Below are 18355 nucleotides of genomic sequence, written 5' to 3'. Positions count from 1 at the left end.
CAGTTTTGGCATACGGTTGTAAAGGTTTCAGATCTTCATGTGGCCTTCTTCTCACCTGTAAAGGTAGTAGCTGGTTGTTCAATTGTCGACATTAATTATTATGTGTTTACAGTAGACCTGTTGGTGTGCATGAAATTATCTATATATATCACTGTTAAATTAACATGTGACACCAATCGCCCGTTATAATTCTGAAAGGATGTTTACCTTAAAAATTGTCAGATCTCTCAAGTAGTCAGGTCAAAAGTAACTTTGATTCCGCTTTAGCCCTTTCTTATCATAATAATCATATCAGGGTTATGTCAAACTTGGTCAAACATGTCAAACAGGGTTATGTCAAACGCATGAAAATAATAAGATGCGTCTATACAACTGTGTCTGCCCAAATGAAATACACACAATATATATCTCCTGATCCTATTTTTCGTTATTTGATTTGAACTTCATAATACAAGAAATCAGGGGATATCATAATTGAGCGATGCATGCTCTCTACATAACATATACATGTGAAAATCAACACACCTATGTCATGTTTACCTATGACCTGGTACCGGGCCGGTCGGGTAGCCTAGTGGTTAAAGCGTTCGCTCGTCACGCCGAAGACCCGGGTTCAATTCCCGACATGGGTACAATGTGTGAAGCCCATTTCTGGTGTCCCCCGCCGTGATATTGTTGGAATATTGCTAAAAGCAGCGTAAAACCATACTCACTCACTCACTCACTCACTCACTCACTCACTCATGACCTGGTACTGTCTGTAGTTACAATCTTCGGATGATCCCCGTTTCACTTATTTTTAACACAGTGTTACAGTCACATTTGTCGTAAGACAAAAGTATTCATGTTTCAAATAAAATAATCCAAATACAAACAGTTTCCTATGAAGTGATCAGTTTGTCTTGTTAGTGATTGATTTTCGATATGGATATTTAAAGTCTTAGATAACAAAATAATATGAAATACAGTATACAATTTCTGATGGTCTGCACGCGTGAAAGCTATTTTGTGGTCAACTAAAGAAGGTCTTCAATACTTTATGGCTAAATGGACTATTTTAAAACAATTCGCATCTGGCTTAAAAGGCAAGTATAACGGTAAACATCAACTTTTGTTTGTTGAACATTTTTGTGTAGTAAAACACGTGTTATTTGAAGAGACATATAAATATTTATAGGTAATTAATTCTAACTATTGGTTCCTGAATAAAATATTATTTAAACCACATCTTGCTGAAATGTGTGGCCCGGTCAATATCAAATATCCATGACCAAGACATTACAGGCATATCAAAATATAATTTGCTATTATATAACACCAGATGTTGTTTTCAACCAATACTCATGTCGTAAACAACCATGGTTATAGATATATTAAAAAAACGTTAATGCCAGAGAAAAAGCAATCTCTATTTTAAAAACAAACATATTCCATTGTGCGTAATATGCAAAATAGCGGTGAAAAATATATGAATGGATCACTGAAAATCATTGAAAACCCTTGTCTGCAAGCTGGGACCATGTCTATGTCCCATGTGTAAAATGTATGTACATGTAGAACGCATTAACAAATAGTATTGATATCTGTAACAGTTTCACACGAAGTAGACATTTGGGATTCCAATTATGCACACGAAGTTGTTTCATTTATTAAAGTTTCCCTGAGTTTGAAGTGAACTTGCACTTTTACCGACTATTATCACACCCGCAAGGAAAGATAACACACATCAAAAAAACATTTCCATGTAGAAATAAAATATACATAAAAAACGTCTATAAACATTAAAAGTCACCCCAAAGAATTAACTGCTTTAACAGGTTTTCTACCATTTCTTAAATATAAACGACAAAACATTTTCCACAATCATAGGACTTCTCTGTTAAATGCAGAGTTCATTGTTCAATTCCGACTGTATCATAACCATGTGTCTCTGAATCACAACCAAATAGGTTTCATCGGTCCGAATTAGATATTCGTTTTTTCGTAAGTTTGTAACCACGTTCGCATCGAAAAAATGAAATAAAATATCACTAAATTACAAAAGTGTAAATCCATATATCTCGTGACTCTGTGAAGTACAAAGTTCTCAATGCAGATCAACGTATTCAAAGACGTGACGTACAAACTTCATTTTCAATTTTTAAAAATTCATAAAATTGTGTCTACCTTGTCAATTTCAATAAAGAATACACATACGTTTTATCTTCAACATTTTCTTATGTTTAAATATGCCATTGTTGATGTATTATTATTTTTTATTATTTTATTTTTTGTAAAACGGTTGAACATTTATTAAATTTACATATGATACGATCCTACGTACGTGAACAAGAAACATCAACAAGGAAACACAGCAGGTGCGCGAAATAGTACGTGGTAGTGACCTCCCTTAGATAAACTTAGAGATGGCGCTACCGTCTGCGTGCGCAGGTTCGCGCCGGCTATTTTCAATGCAACGTGGTGCCTGTGGTGTTACGCGCACCTTATACAGGTCATTGATTACTGGTAGCTCTTCCAGGTGTGTCAGTCTTCTGTCGCCGTCTGTCCACGCAAGACGTACAACTGTTATTCTTAACCACTTGTGTCGATTCACTCCCATTTGCAACATGTCGTACTCCATCGTTGAGCGAGGTGCACCAAACAGTCTGGACTATCGCGTCTTCTTCAGTGAGTTGACAACTTGTCGAGATCACAAATAGATCATAACAATTACACATATAATAGATTTCATTCAGTATAAGATGAATTTTTGTAAACTGTTTTGATTGATTTAAGAAGGAACTAGTGTTCAGTGTTTATTTATCGTTGTTTTAATTTATCATTTTTCATGAATATGTTTTAACATGTTTATGGATAAGAGCCCTTGTAACTAGGAGGGTTGACACATAGGCCTAGTCTATATATGTGTGTGTGTATATATGTATGTCAGTAGTAATTCTCAAATCAGAACTCCATAACGTTTCAAGAAGACAAATTAGAAAATATCTTGTTCCCTGACAATGACATGAGTTTTAATTCACGTGTAGATCTTTTGAATAACTGTATATATTTGGAACATGTTATGAACTTGAACAATGTTGAAGTGTTTTTCCACCAACTGTTACCAAAACTTGGTGATACAACACCTGCTGGTCTGTGTCTATGGAAGCTTATTCTTTCAGACATGAATTTTGTGTTCATTATCCAAACTCATAGCTGGCCATGGAATGTCAATATATTTGCTGTAACTTATCTGCCCATGACATATATTATGTGAGCAATAAGGCAAGAATAACCTGATCAATTCAGGTGAGATGCTGTTGCTAGTGAAAATTGTTCAAATTTGCCAAAATATTTATTAGTTTTGAATAACTTGTCTACAATGGGCAATTCATAAAAGACCACCATGTAATATATTCAAGATATAAAGTTGCTGCAAAAACTGTAATTAACAGAGTAATTTTGTAATTAGATCTACAACTCTTGGCCCCATGTGCGTTTTTGCATCTACAATTCAACCAAAGGATTTTTAATACATGTATTTTTATATTTTAAAAATTAGGATGTTTTGATCAAAATTATGGTGACAGCTACTTAACTTTGAGTAATATTGGCAGCACCTTCAAATTATTTTCATGATGTTCAATAGGCATTTGACTGCTAACTCAAATTTTATGATGTGCATTGAGCTATTAGTTAATTATTTAAGTAATCACATAAAGGCTCAGTTTCAATCATTGCACTAAATCTGTCAATATGGATTTATCTATGGCTATCCAGGTACACATAGTCTGTCTTACAGACCCTGATAAAAATATATCAACTACAGCCCATGCAAGTCTATAATGTTTGGCAAGTCTAGATTACTGCAGTATCTGAAAATGAAGAGAATCACTAGGCTCCCTTTTTATTAAATTTTTATTAAGATAACTGAGCAACTGTTTGTTCTGTACGATATGTTCATTTCAGAGACTATATCATGTATATGTTAGTCTAAGGTACAGATATTGGACCAAAATCAGTAAATGTCAGTACATATTCCCAAATTGGAATAAGAAACCTGCATTCATGATGATAAAGTAATAACTAATGTTGTGGCCTTCTAGAGACCAATATGCATGATAAAGGAAGAAGCTAATGGCTAAGCTTAATATTATATGATTGTATTAAATGCAATGTATACAATGTTGAAATACCTCTGAATCTTTGAAAATAATAACTTAAAAATAATCCAAGTATTGAACAAAATAATTAATTTGTTCATAATGTCTGCACTTAATTTGAAAATCTTATTAAATCCTGGATTGGCCTGGAATAGGATGGGTACCAGTCAGTGCAGCATAAGTTCTGTGTCCATGTCAAACATCTGTTGCTGACAGTCATCCAGAGCATAATTAAGTCAATCTTTGAGGTTATATTCACACACTGCTGGAGCAGTCAAGATGGATCAGTCATGAATTGAGGTGTTCAACTTGAAAATATGAATGAATGATGGAGAATGTCTGGCAATGGCATTTTTTACCCCTGAACCTGACCTGGGGTTCTTTTTCTGATACAAATCATTATTGATTTCACCTGTGAAGATCTTGGTTACAATTGGTCTTCAGCAACCTATGCTTGTTGTAACAGGTGACTAACTGGATCAGGTGACTTGCTGATTTGGTTGATGCATTTCATCATAACACATTTGCGAAGATCGATGCTCATGATGTCAATCACTGGACTGTTTGGACAAGACTATATCATTTACAGACTGCCGTCATGTAGCTGGAATATTGCTGAGTGTGGCATTAAACAACAAACATTGTTGATTTCCCGATTGTGCTTGCGTCACCATCTAAAACGTGCACTACTGCAATCTCATGTTGATATGTGCTACCTGTTATATCCCTACATCATGTACATACACCCAGTGTGACCTGTGCAGATCTGGGATAGAGTAGGTCTTCAGCAACCCATGCTCGCCGTAAGAGGCGACTAACCGGATCGGGTGGTCAGACTCGCTGACTTTGTTGAAGCATGTCATTGTATCCCAATTGCGTGGATCGAAGCTCATGATGTCAATCTCTGGATTGTCTGGTCCATTCAAAGTGATCTCATCAGTGAATTCAAAATTTCAGAATATTAATGACACTGATTACATAATTCTAAAGTTTTTAGGTTCCATTATGCAACCTGGTTTAGTTTTGTCCAACAAGGTTGTGATGTCTACGTGCACAATATGAAAGCTATGTCTAGTTCCTTAAATTGAGCCCTTGACTTGTGACAGGCATTTTCCTGACAAACTTATCCATGGTTGGTATAACTTATTGAAGTGAATTTGGCGATCACTTGTGTAATGATACTGATAAACACTTTCAGTAAACAATAATATAAAAGTCAGCTTCAGTTCAAAACAAAATCAGGATATTGACTTCATTCGCGATTGTGAAATACAGCAGTGACTGTAGTATAGTGAACTTGAAGTGCAGTGTAACATGAGTATGTCAGCCTGTTCCATGTCCTTGGTTCCCATGGCAGATCAATTCCCTGGGAAATGTGACATGTGGTACATCACGGAATTTTCCAACTCTCAGCTTTGCCAGCACAGTACAAGGATAGACATGACAATAAGCCTGTTAGTCTAAGACAGGTGAAACTCTGGGGGGACTAGTTTTATTTTCCATGAACCACTAGTCAAGGGTGTAGAACTAAACTAAAAAACTTTACTAGCCCGGGTAAAGATATAATACCCTTGTAATATCAAAACAGTTGGGAATTTGTACTAGCCTGCGGGAATTTGTACTAGCCCTTAGCCAGCAGGCCAGTGTGAAGTTCTAACGTTGCTAGTCTGGAATGAGCTATGGACCAGGTGGTTGTAGACCTGCGGTGCCTACCACTGACACTAGAAACACTGCTGGGGTTTGGATGTGGCTCCAGAGACTGCTGCAGTAATTATTTGAGCACTACAAGCTCAAAATTGACCTTCAGGGTTTTTTGGCCTTAAGCTGTGAAATTGCGCCAATGCTGCTATAAGGGGAGATAGTGGTGCCTTATTCCAGATCTGGCAAGGTTAACAGGGTAATGCATCGTTTGATGCAAATTATACCTAAATAGGATAGCCAGTGCCCATGTTCTCTGCCATGTTCCACATTGACCCCATGTGGCAGAATCGTTGCCCAGGGCTGCTGGCTTACTGTTCTCATGCTATCAGCCACTGGTTTGTCTGGCACAGATGTTTTATTTCCAAGTGTCCATGATACTGCTTGACCACTGCAGGAATAATTACACACCCTTGTCCTAGGTAGGAGGCTGTGTCAGTTGTCATTTTTACAGCTTCACGTGCTATAGCATCCATGATCCATAATGGGAAGGTGCAGCCTCCTGAGGTAGGTGAGACTTGTGGTGTATCAGCTGTTGCCAGCGACCTAGGATAGAAATAGTTAATGGAAGGGATGATCAGCATTGGAATCCAGAATTGTGTGATTTTGTCATTTTCATCAGCATACGTCAGGGATTTCCCTAGGATTTTGAATTAATGCCCTTCAAAAGCTTATTGGAAAAAAATTGTTATTTAAAAAAAATATTTTTGTCATTTATTTTCTTTAATTAGGAGGTCTTTTAACATTATATTTTACATTGTATTCAATGCACTAAGACTCAACATCAAAGCCTCTTCTTATTTGGCCCTGTTATCGGTGAAGAATTATACTTGTACTTGGCATTACCATGATTACAAGCCGAACTTATACGTCTGTTGAGGGAGGTCTTAAAGAATGGTTTGATTGAGAACAAAGATTACATTGATTGGTCCACTTTTCATGCCTGAGGACACAATTCCTGCAGACTGATATTGGGCATATCTGTTTGACAGTGACAGGGAAATATGTACATATGAAATATGTAAATGATGTAGCACTAGTCGGCAAGGTAAGTGGCAGAGCACTGGGCTGGACATTTCCTGTAACTTGCTCGACTCAATATGGCGTTTGTGAACAGATGAATGAAACACTGAATATATGGGACTGCCACCATGGTCTAGTGGTAGAGTGTCCGCCCCGAGAGCGGAAGGTCTGGGTCTCGATCCCCAGACGCATCTTACCAAAAGACATTAAAAGATGGTACTTTTTGTTATCCTGTCTGGGTCTCAAAATTAAGGGGCTTTACAAGGACTGGTCGACTCGGAGTCAGTATACTTTGTCTGAGGGGTATTCATGTAAAACTGTGGCATGATATCTCAGTGGGCTAGCACTATAAAATCGGCATTAGTCTGGACTAGTACAAGCAGCCACACAGACACATTTGCATGCACATTGCTATTTAAGTGAAATAATCTTGGACACGATGTTGAACCCCATTTCACCTCACCTGAATATATGCAGTGGGAAGTGATACATATATCATGTATATCGAACAGAAACTAGAAACAAAAAGGTCCAATGCACCAAAATACAAACGCTTTGAGGTGATATATAAAGAGAAATATTTCCTCTCTTTTTGAAGCTTTTCCTATATCTGCTTCCTTAAGTATATCAGCCTCTTAGAGACCTAACTCCTGAGGAATGACTGGTTATTGAAGCAGTTTTTGCTCCATAAGAATACTGCTTCCTGGTTGATTGTAATAGCTTAGAGAAGTGTAACTCTTTTCAGGATGGCAATTTTATCAGTGATATCAGATTAGGGCTGGGTAATACTTGCTAAGTGGTGTTTGTCATGCATCTTCAAGTAGTTATGGAACTGTCATCAGCTTACTGATAACATATCTCTGCCTGTTCCTGGCTAGAGCACTGTGCACTGTGCTAGATACTCCGGCTTAAAGATAAGTAAATACAAAATATGCTTGTGTGAAGCTCCTAGTCATGAATATTAGCATGCTTGGTCGTGATCATATGGAATGTCCACAGGAATATATGACTGGGGTTAGCTAGTACCACCTTGCCACTTGTCATCTGGGGCAGTTATCATGTTTGAGGCGAGATGTGCTCTTGAAGGTGAACGTTCACAGCTCTGTCAATATTGTGTCACTGTCATGTTGACATTAGGTTAAGTATGTTTAGGTTTGAACTCGCCTGAATCAGGTAGACCTGGTACATGTAAAGTCCTTTTAAAAATATGCAAGCATGATGGTCAGAAATGTGTTTTTTATGCTCTGTGAAGTCTGTGTTTTACGGAATGTTGCTAAAACTGGTATAAAAAATATAAACTGGATAAGGAAGTATAGTATGAAACATCGGGGAAGTTCAAGACTGATGTGGTGGGGTAGTTGTGATATCGGGGATTTAACTTTATTCCAGTTTGATGGGTAGCCAGCCACCTGTTTCAATGATTGCACCGCTTCAGATAGCTACTTATGTACATTTAAACAACTAATGGGGCTGTTTCATATTAAGCCCACCTCTTCCTTTTTCATTTTTCACCAAGAGGTAGTGGTAGAACCAAATGACCAATTTACTCAACGCCTAGAAGACTGAGTTCCAGAACGGGTTATTTTAAGAGGGACATTGACTGATTGGCATCCAAAATGTCCTGAAGGTTTTTTTTTCAAATTGTGTAATGACGTGGACATGATGGTAGAATGTTCTTTCAAAGGTTATTAAAATCATGAAAATGTCCTCTAAGAGATTTGTCTCTTACAACATCACTGCCCACATGTGAACTGTTCATGAAACCTACTGTCCCAATTGTTACCATGGTTACTGCAGTACCATGAATACTTCTGTTTGAAATATCTTCATGAAACTATCAACTATCTTCAACATGTTCAACAAAGGGTTGAAATTTTACTATTTAGAATATTTCAAATCCCTAGCCATTTCAGTATTGTGTTTATATACATGATGAAAACAGGGATATATATCTATGAATAGAGTGCATATGTTATATATAGCTTACCCGTGAAGATACGAGGTAGAATAGGTCTTCAGCAACCCACACTAAGTCTTGCCTTAAAAGGCGACTATGCTAATCGTAAGAGGCGACTAACAGGATCAGGTGGTCAGGCTTGCTGACTTGGTTGAAGAATGTCATCGATCCCAATTACATGGATCGATACTCATGATATCAATCACTGGATTGTCTGGTTCAGACTCGATTATTTACAGACCGCCGTCATATAGCTGGATTTATTGCTAAGTGCGGCGTAAAACAACAAAGCAACCAACTTATATAGCTTCATGAAATTTTTCACACAATTGAGTTCTTATGTGATACTGGTGCCAGGAAATTATTGTCTGTTTGGTCAAGAATATATGCTTGTGAACATGGGGAAGAAAGAAATTTCAAAGGAAGTGCTTGCAAATATTTGCTCATCAGCAGTACATGGATTCGTACTTCCTCCAAGTACATTGTGGAGGTACGAATCGATGGGTACATGCTGATGAGCAAATATTTGCAAGCACTTCCTTTGAAATGTCTTTCTTCCCTGTGATTTTCCTGTGAAGTCGGTATTGGACGGAGTAAATGTCACATGGTCGCTCACCTCGACACTCAAGCCTGGAGGTTAATCTGCCAGACCACCTGTTATTTCATTCATGAGTGGGCCGTGTGTCCGTGGTACCATCTCATCAAGTTGTCGAAGCCGTCCTGGCCTCTGTATTTCATGTATTTATTAATCACTATGTAATTGTGTACAGTAGTTTTTTTTAACCATCTTGACTACAATATATGGTTGATGGTAAACATTTTTTTAGGTTTTTTAAGTGAAGATACAAGGAGTTGTTCATGTTAGCCTGGTGAAAATATTAAAGTTTTTTGGGTTTTTTTTTCAAATGGTTACTTTGTTTCTAATCATACCCATATTGACCTACTTTAAAGTTTCCCCCTTGAAACTACTTAAAAGGTTGCTCTGAAAGCAAACATACTGCATACTGGTTTCATTCAACAACTGTGAAATTTGACCATACTTTTAGGATTGAAAAGTGTGATCATTGCCTTGAAAAGGCATTTGAAAGGCTCTATATTTAATGGTTCAAGTTCTGTATGAACCATTCAAACAGACAATTCATGGACACCTGTATGTTCTCATGTATTTACATGATTACGGTAAGTGCTGGGCAGGGAGTTGGTGATACACCATCACATGAGCCTCGATGTCCATCAACTGAAGAAGATACACGGCAAAAGATTCATCAGTCCCTTCTCGCTGATTTACACTGTGACCAACACGTGGGAACTTGAACATATGTTAGCCATTGTGTTTTCCCCTCCTGTCTCTCATTTGGAGTATGTTTGTTAATTTCTGAAGTAGACTGTAGTGTACAGTAGTGTACAGTGTGAACTGTGGTGCACAGTAGTGTACAGTGTGAACTGTGGTGCACTGTAGTGCACTGTAGTGTACATTGTGAACTGTGGTGTACTGCAGTGTACAGTGTGAACTGTAGTGTACAGTGTGAACTGTGGTGCACTGTAGTGTACAGTGTGAACTGTGGTGCACTGTAGTGCACTGTAGTGTACATTGTGAACTGTGGTGTACTGTAGTGTACAGTGTGAACTGTAGTGTACAGTGTGAACTGTGGTGTACTGTAGTGTACAGTGTGAAATGTGGTGCACTGTAGTGTACAGTGTGAACTGTGGTGCACTGTAGTGTACAGTGTGAACTTTGGTGCACTGTAGTGTCCAGTGTGAAATGTGGTGCACTAGTGTACAGGGTGGGCTGTAGTGTACAGTGTGAACTGTGATGCACTGTAGTGTACAGTGTGAACTGTGGTGTACTGTAGTGTACAGTGTGAACTGTGGTGCACTGTAGTGTACAGTGTGAACTGTGGTGCACTGTAGTGTACAGTGTGAACTGTGGTGCACTGTAGTGTACAGTGTGAACTGTGGTGCACTGTAGTGTACAGTGTGAACTGGTGCACTGTAGTGTACAGTGTGAACTGTGGTGCACTGTAGTGTACAGTGTGAACTGTGTTGCACTGTAGTGTACATTGTGAACTGTGGTGCACTGTACTGTACATTGTGAACTGGTGCACTGTAGTGTACAGTGTGAACTGTGGTGTACAGTAGTGTACAGTGTGAACTGTGGTGCACTGTAGTGTACAGTGTGAACTGGTGCACTGTAGTGTACAGTGTGAACTGTGGTGCACTGTAGTGTACAGTGTGAACTGTGGTGCACTGTAGTGTACAGTAGTGTACAGTGTGAACTGTGGTGTAGTGTACAGTGTGAATTGTGGTGCACTGTAGTGTACAGTGTGAACTGTGGTACACTGTAGTGTACAGTGTGAACTGTGGTGCACTAGTGTACAGTGTGAACTGTGGTGTACTGTAGTGTACAGTGTGAACTGGTGTACAGTGTGAACTGGAGTGTACAGTGTGAACTGTAGTGTACAGTGTGAACTGTGTTGCACTGTAGTGTACATTGTGAACTGTGGTGCACTGTAGTGTACAGTGTGAACTGTGGTGCACTAGTGTACAGATTGAACTGTGGTGCACTGTAGTGAACTGTGGTGCACTGTAGTGTACAGTGTGAACTGTGGTGCACTGTAGTGTACAGTGTGAACTTTGGTGCACTGTAGTGTGAAATGTGGTGCACTGTAGTGTACAGTGTGAACTGTGGTGCACTGTAGTGTCCAGTGTGAAATGTGGTGCACTGTAGTGTCCAGTGTGAAATGTGGTGCACTGTAGTGTACAGTGTGAACTGTGGTGCACTGTAGTGTCCAGTGTGAAATGTGGTGCACTGTAGTGTCCGGTGTGAAATGTGGTGCACTGTAGTGTACAGTGTGAACTGTGGTGTACTGTAGTGTACAGTGTGAACTGTGGTGTACTGTAGTGTACGGTGTGAACTTTGGTGCACTGTAGTGTACAGTGTGAACTTTGGTGTACTTGTATTGGGTTTGGAATAAATGCATAGAACTTGAGGCAATATAGGAAAATGCTACGCTGAAACAATGTTTGCAAGCTTACCTCTCTCGGAGGAAAGAATTCACTTCCCTTGTGCATTGATCACCTGGCCTACATGACCACAGGGTGTAATTAGTGTATAGCAGTGGACTGTAGTGTATTGTAGTATTGGTATTTACCTCCACAAAACCATAACTTTAGTTATAACCATAATGACATTATTGGGAATTCTTTTACATTTTAGTTTGGGAAATTTTTCTGACATTTGCAGGAGGCATTGGATTATATATGAGCCTCTGAGCGGGTGTAGATCTAGCAGTGATTTTGATGCAAAAAAATGTATATAGGGCAATGACTTTGACCCAAGAACTGTAATAAGTCAATGGGAAATATCATTAAGTTAAATAAACAAAAAATGGTGGATGAACCAAATCAATCCAATACCGTTTGTGATTTGACGAATACATATGATCTGGCGATAAGAAGGGCGCTTATTTAGTCATTGTAGCTCCTGCTTATATCGTTCAAAAGTCTGACAACTTAAACAAACCCTCAGTCAAATTGAAATTTTATCAGTCTATGACCAGTGACCAAAACAGCCATCTGAAACACTGGCTAAGGTCCTGGAGGAGTCAACTGTTTACTGAAAGTACGTCATGGTGGTTTGGTTGTGTTGTGTTACCAATCATTGTAACCGGACAACATCAAGAAAATGGTTCATGGTATGAGGGTGCTTGGCAGTTGATATGAGCATGTTGGTGTAACCATGCTATCTCCCATGCAGGAACATTAGCAATTGAGATGAACACGAAACATGATGGTGTAATAAATCTGTTTGGTTACAGAGACCCTTGAAGATCCGCGTTAGAGGCGACGAATGGGATCGGGTGATCAGACTAGCTGATTTATTGATGCATGTCATCGTGTAGATGGATGCTTGTGATGTCAATCGCTGAACTATCTGGTCCAGATTTGATTATTTACAGCATGTACAGACCAGTGTCATATAGCTGGAATATTTCTGAGTGAGTGTAAAGCAAAAAAACTCATGGTTACGTTTCTAGGTCAGTGTTCCAAATTATGCATGAAAGTCAGGGCGTCCTTGTCATTAGCCCATTGTTAAAATTTAAGTATTGAGGGGTTCCTATGGTTACAAGATTCAAATACCATAAGAGAAGATCTCCAGGCCCCCAGGCCCCCCTTCAGTTTCAAACACACTAGTTATCAGGTATTTTACTATGCATACACAGAGTACCTCGAGTACATAATGATACCACTCAAACAAATAAAAATTGTCCCATGGCCTGTTTGGTGTAGCTTATTTCAGTTGTGTTACACATACTTACTTCACTGTAAAATGAGGGTACTGTGTTATAATGAGGATCCATATAGAACATGACTTGTTGCCTGGACTTGCAGTAAATATCAGGTGTTACTGGTTGCATTAAACAGGTCGTTAATCTGCCCACCATTAACATGATTAAGGGATCTATGTTCACGCCTGACGTTTAATTATCATAAAGCATTATTGTATGTGCTGAGACAAATGATTCCTGGCCCTTGCCTACCAGGCACTCAAGCTACAGCTGTTGTAATCAAGGTCATGCATTTTACCATCCCTCTTGAAAAGCCTTGAAAATGACCAAAAGAGCTTGAAACGCCTAAGATTTGTAGAAAACGATGTATACTTGTTTATAAAAGTATTAAAATTCATAACAGGCTTAATTGATTTGATTTATTGGTTGTGAAAATATATCTTGTTGGAAAATTTAGAATGTTCATACTGCTTTTTAGGTGTTACAACTAATACATAGTAATACATAGTAATACATAGTAATACATAGTATGCTGGATTTTATAAAAAATATTGACAGGCTGAGGCTGATAACCCAACAGCCTTTAAATGACAGTTGAAAGCTTTGAAAAGGCCTTAAATATTAGTGTTCTTTGTCTTTAGGAACCTTGTTGTTCTTTTACAGTACAAGATAGCATGGTCAGACCAGGGCCTATTCCAGGAAGTCATCTTGGAGCAAAGAAGATTGTAACTCTTAACATGGACTTAAGACAATCATAGTGCTAAGAAAGCTTTTGTGGAATGGAGCAAGGTCTTTGTTAATGATCCTAGGATTCCCCTTAATCTCGAACACTACTGGATATATACTGACCACTAGCAGCCACAAGTAGGGATGTCATCGTTTATTGTGATATTGATAAAAATTTAATGTTCATACTGTAGCAGTACAAATTTATGCATATTGATACTGGTGGCACGTGGTCCTGTGCACTGCGCGCAGGTCGGAAATCGGGTGAAGTTCGGCAACGTTGGTCGCAGAGAGTCCTTGGATGAGTGACCGCTTGGTACCTGAGTGTTTACATCTTCGGTCCTGCCCCACACTGAAGCACATGTAACACGTGTGGCGTCTCCTTGGGCAAGTGACTTTGTATTACAAATAAATAATTCACTGCCACAGAACCAATCAAGTTTGTTAAGATTACCATTGTTAAGATGGATAAAAAGAAGGCAACGTTCATTTCTGAATATTTAATGGATAATTGCAGGTCCAGATAGGAAGTTCTTTATCTGTACACATATAGAATAACTGATTTTGTTATTAATCAATATACCATGTATACAGGTATGTCAATATGTCATCATATTTTTGGGGGGTGAAACAATAGTGAGTGAGTGAGTTTGGTTTTACGCCGCTTTTAGCAATATTCCAGCAACATCACGGCGGGGGACACCAGAAATGGGCTTAACACTCTACCCAAGTCGGGATTCGAACCCGGGTCTTCGGCGTGACGAGCGAACGCTTTAACCACTAGGCTATCCGACCGCCCCAGGTGAAACAATACATCAGTACCGGTGCATCATGAGTTTTCATGCGATGATATGATACATGATGCATTTTCAGTCTCTCATCACTATGGCTGTTGACAATCCACTGTTTCCGAACTTCTTCATTTTCTTTAATATTGTGGAAGGACAGCATTTTGTCTTTACGGCTATTACTCCAGCAGCTTAATAGGTATACAGCAGTGTTGCGCCATTCTTGCAAGTGTATACCAAGCCTTGTTTGGAATTTTTGTGTTGTAGCGGGTCCTTTCAGAAGAGTGTATATCAGTTGTCAATTTCTCTACAAACTGGAACTGAATAAAAACTGATAGAAAATGTAAACATAGAATGATAGTAAACACAGTAAACATGTTTGTTTTCTTTTAGCAGGACCAGCTATAACTCTGAAGCCTAGTGAAATAAGGTTTGCACTAGTCCTCTGGACTAGTCTTCAAAAAAGACTATTTTCTAAGTCTGCTCACTGTTATCTTTTTGGTACATAGCATTGGTGTGAAACGGGGTTTGGAAATGTTGACAGTGTCTGTAACACTTTAACCAGGTAAGACTGTTTATGTTATACTTTTAATGTTACAGCCAACCCAATGGGAAAAGTGGTCTCTCCCTTCCATGACATCCCCCTGTATGCCAATACAGAGAAGACAGAGTTCAACATGGTGGTCGAGATTCCACGATGGACCAACGCCAAAATGGAGGTGCGAATGTTTGTGACAATAGTGTCGTTGGATCCAACATGAAGGAAACTTAGTTAAATATAACAAGAGTCGGTCCTATGACCAAATGCTCTGCTATTCATGGTGTAGAGTTGCCTCCCTTGCTATGCAAGGATCTGCTGATTGTGGTAATGAATGACAGAATTGTGTCCTAATTGTGATCATTGGTACATAAGCACAAAGAGGAAAGGGTCTGTGTCACTTTGGGCTTCCAGACACAGGAAGCAGACATGCTTGTTTGTCTGTTTGTTTGTTGTTTAACGCGACACTCAGCAATATTTCAGCTATATGACAGTGGTCTGTAAGTATTCAAGTCTGGGCCAGACAATCCAGTGATTGATATCATGATTCACCCAAAGGGGATACGATTACATGCATCAGTCAACTCAACGAGCCCCTGACCACCTAATCCCGTTAGTTGCCTCTTACGATAAGCATGGGTTGCAGTGACAGAACTAAGATAATGTTCAAAACAGCATTAAAACTCACTAACTCACTCACTCACTCACTCACTCACTCACTCACTCACTCACTCACTCACTCACTCACTCACTCACTCACTGTGGACATTGCAGAGGCATGACACACGGCTTAGCCTCACTTAGCCTGTTCTTCTCTGTCTGTTACTTCAAGCCATGACAACCATTGGTCAATACTAAGTGCTACGTGTTAAAAGCCTACAGTGTCTGTGAACAGTGTCAACATGGCCTCACACACACATACCAGATAATGTCAGGTCATTGCTTCTGATATGGTATGTGAGGTTATATGGGTGCACTCTATGCACTAAGTGCAATTCCTCAGGAATGACATCAAAGTGAAAGTAGAAGTTGAGCCCAGAACCCATTGAGCATGTAGATTATCAGTGTTTAGGGAAAACTGTTGTCTGTTAGGGTTAGAATTTCCGGGGTTTTTTTTGTGCTGATTGCATGGTTATTATCATGACCCAGTTAAATAAGTTCCCAGTGCCTGAACGGTACACCTAGAACATATGCAGAAATACTGTTTTTCAACAATACCTTCTAACGATGTTTATTACATAAAGCCAGGGATAAGCATGATAAGTGTACTAATGCATTGGAATAGGTCTTCAGCAATCCATGTTTGTTGTAAGAGGGGACTATGCTTGTCGTAAGAGGGGACTATGCTTGTCGTAAGAGGGGACTATGCTCGTCGTAAGAGGGGACTATGCTTGTCGTAAGAGGGGACTATGCTTTACGTAAGAGGGGACTATGCTTGTCGTAAGAGGGGACTATGCTTGTCGTTAGAGGGGACTAAGCTTGTCGTAAGAGGGGACTATTCTTGACGGAAGAGGGGACTATGCTTGTCGTAAGAGGGGACTATGCTTGTCGTAAGAGGGGACTATTCTTGACGGAAGAGGGGACTATGCTTGTCGTAAGAGGGGACTATGCTTATCGTAAGAGGGGACTATGCTTGTCGTAAGAGGGGATCATGCTAGTCGTAAGAGGGGACTATGCTTGTCGTAAGAGGAGACTATGCTTGTCGTAAGAGGGGATCATGCTTGTCGTAAGAGGGGACTATGCTCATAAGAGGGGACTATGCTTGTCGTAAGAGGGGACTTTGCTCGTCGTAAGAGGGGACAATGCTCATAAGAGGGGACTATGCTTATCGTAAGAGGGGACTATGCTTGTCGTAAGAGGGGACTAAGCTTGTCGTAAGAGGGGACTATTCTTGACGGAAGAGGGGACTATGCTTGTCGTAAGAGGGGACTATGCTTGTCGTAAGAGGGGACTATTCTTGACGGAAGAGGGGACTATGCTTGTCGTAAGAGGGGACTATGCTTATCGTAAGAGGGGACTATGCTTGTCGTAAGAGGGGATCATGCTAGTCGTAAGAGGGGACTATGCTTTTTGTAAGAGGGGACTATGCTTGTCGTAAGAGGGGATCATGCTTGTCGTAAGAGGGGACTATGCTTGTCGTAAGAGGGGACTATGCTTGTCGTAAGAGGGGATCATGCTTGTCGTAAGAGGGGACAATGCTTGTCGTAAGAGGGGACTATTCTTGTCGTAAGAGGGGACTATGCTTGTTGTAAGAGGGGACTATGCTTGACGGAAGAGGGGACTATTCTCGTCGTAAGAGGGGACTATGCTTGACGGAAGAGGGGACTATTCTCGTCGTTAGAGGGGACTATGCTTGACGGAAGAGGCGACTAACGGGACAAACACATGGAACATGATGAACATATGAATGTGCTCAATGCAGTTCACAATATATACGACCTGTGAAGATCCGGGGTAGTATAGGTCTTCAGCAACCCATGTGCTTGCAGTAAAAGCCGACCGCTTGTCGTAAGAGGTGGCTTACGGGATCGGGTGGTCAGACTTACTGACTTAGTTGATGCATGTCATCAACTCTCAATTGTGTGGATTGATACTCATGATGTTAATCACCGGATTGTCTGGTCCAGACTCGATTATTTACAGACCGCCGCTGGAATAGTGTTGAGTGCTGCATTAAACAACAAACAAACAATACATACCTAGGGATCAGTGTTTGAAATAAGTGCCTGCCCATAGGCCTGTGACAGGTAGATGTTGTGTCAGGCCTGTAGTTCCAGTAAATTTATGTCTAATTTTTTTGTCACAAGAGACGGCAGGTTTTTTTTAACGAGGGCCGGAAGAGTTTAGTCAGGGCCTGCAGCTTCTAAAATCTGTGGGTCCTGATGGAAGTCGGGCACTTCTATTCATTTTTAACACTGCCAGGGATTCAGAAATTCAGAATTCTCAATGAAAAGGTAGTGACCAAATGTCTGAACTACAGCTGCTAAATATCTTGCACATGATAACATGGAACTGCTTCAGTTGCTTTGTGTTATGAAGTACAATTACCCGGAAATGAGTCGAAGGGCTTTGTTTAGACTGACATAGGTTTATACAGGAAATCCCAGTAAAAATCCCAAAATAGAAAATTCAAACTTCCATCAGCTGATCATTATGTTAACCCAATGAATTTGGTGCTTTAACTATGTTGACAC

At 39.7% G+C, this 18355-nt stretch overlaps 1 protein-coding gene across 1 annotated transcript in view; it reads left to right on the top strand.

Moving 5' to 3' along the window:
- Positions 1-2390: 2390 nt before the first annotated feature.
- The window catches only part of LOC124151750 (inorganic pyrophosphatase-like), a 33813-nt gene continuing 17848 nt past the window's right edge, over positions 2391-18355 (top strand). Inside the window, exons 1-2 of the mRNA XM_046524367.2 lie at positions 2391-2667; positions 15224-15342. Of these exons, the coding sequence (XP_046380323.2) occupies positions 2406-2667; positions 15224-15342 (381 nt within the window). The 5' untranslated portion in view covers positions 2391-2405. The remainder of the gene's footprint in view (positions 2668-15223; positions 15343-18355) is intronic.

The sequence above is a fragment of the Haliotis rufescens genome, unplaced genomic scaffold (assembly GCF_023055435.1).
Source record: "Haliotis rufescens isolate VD_foot unplaced genomic scaffold, xgHalRufe1.0.p SCAF_11, whole genome shotgun sequence".
In the NCBI taxonomy this organism is placed as follows: domain Eukaryota; kingdom Metazoa; phylum Mollusca; class Gastropoda; order Lepetellida; family Haliotidae; genus Haliotis; species Haliotis rufescens.
Note: the sequence above shows the minus strand (reverse complement) of the source record. Positions and strands in the feature narration are given on the sequence as shown.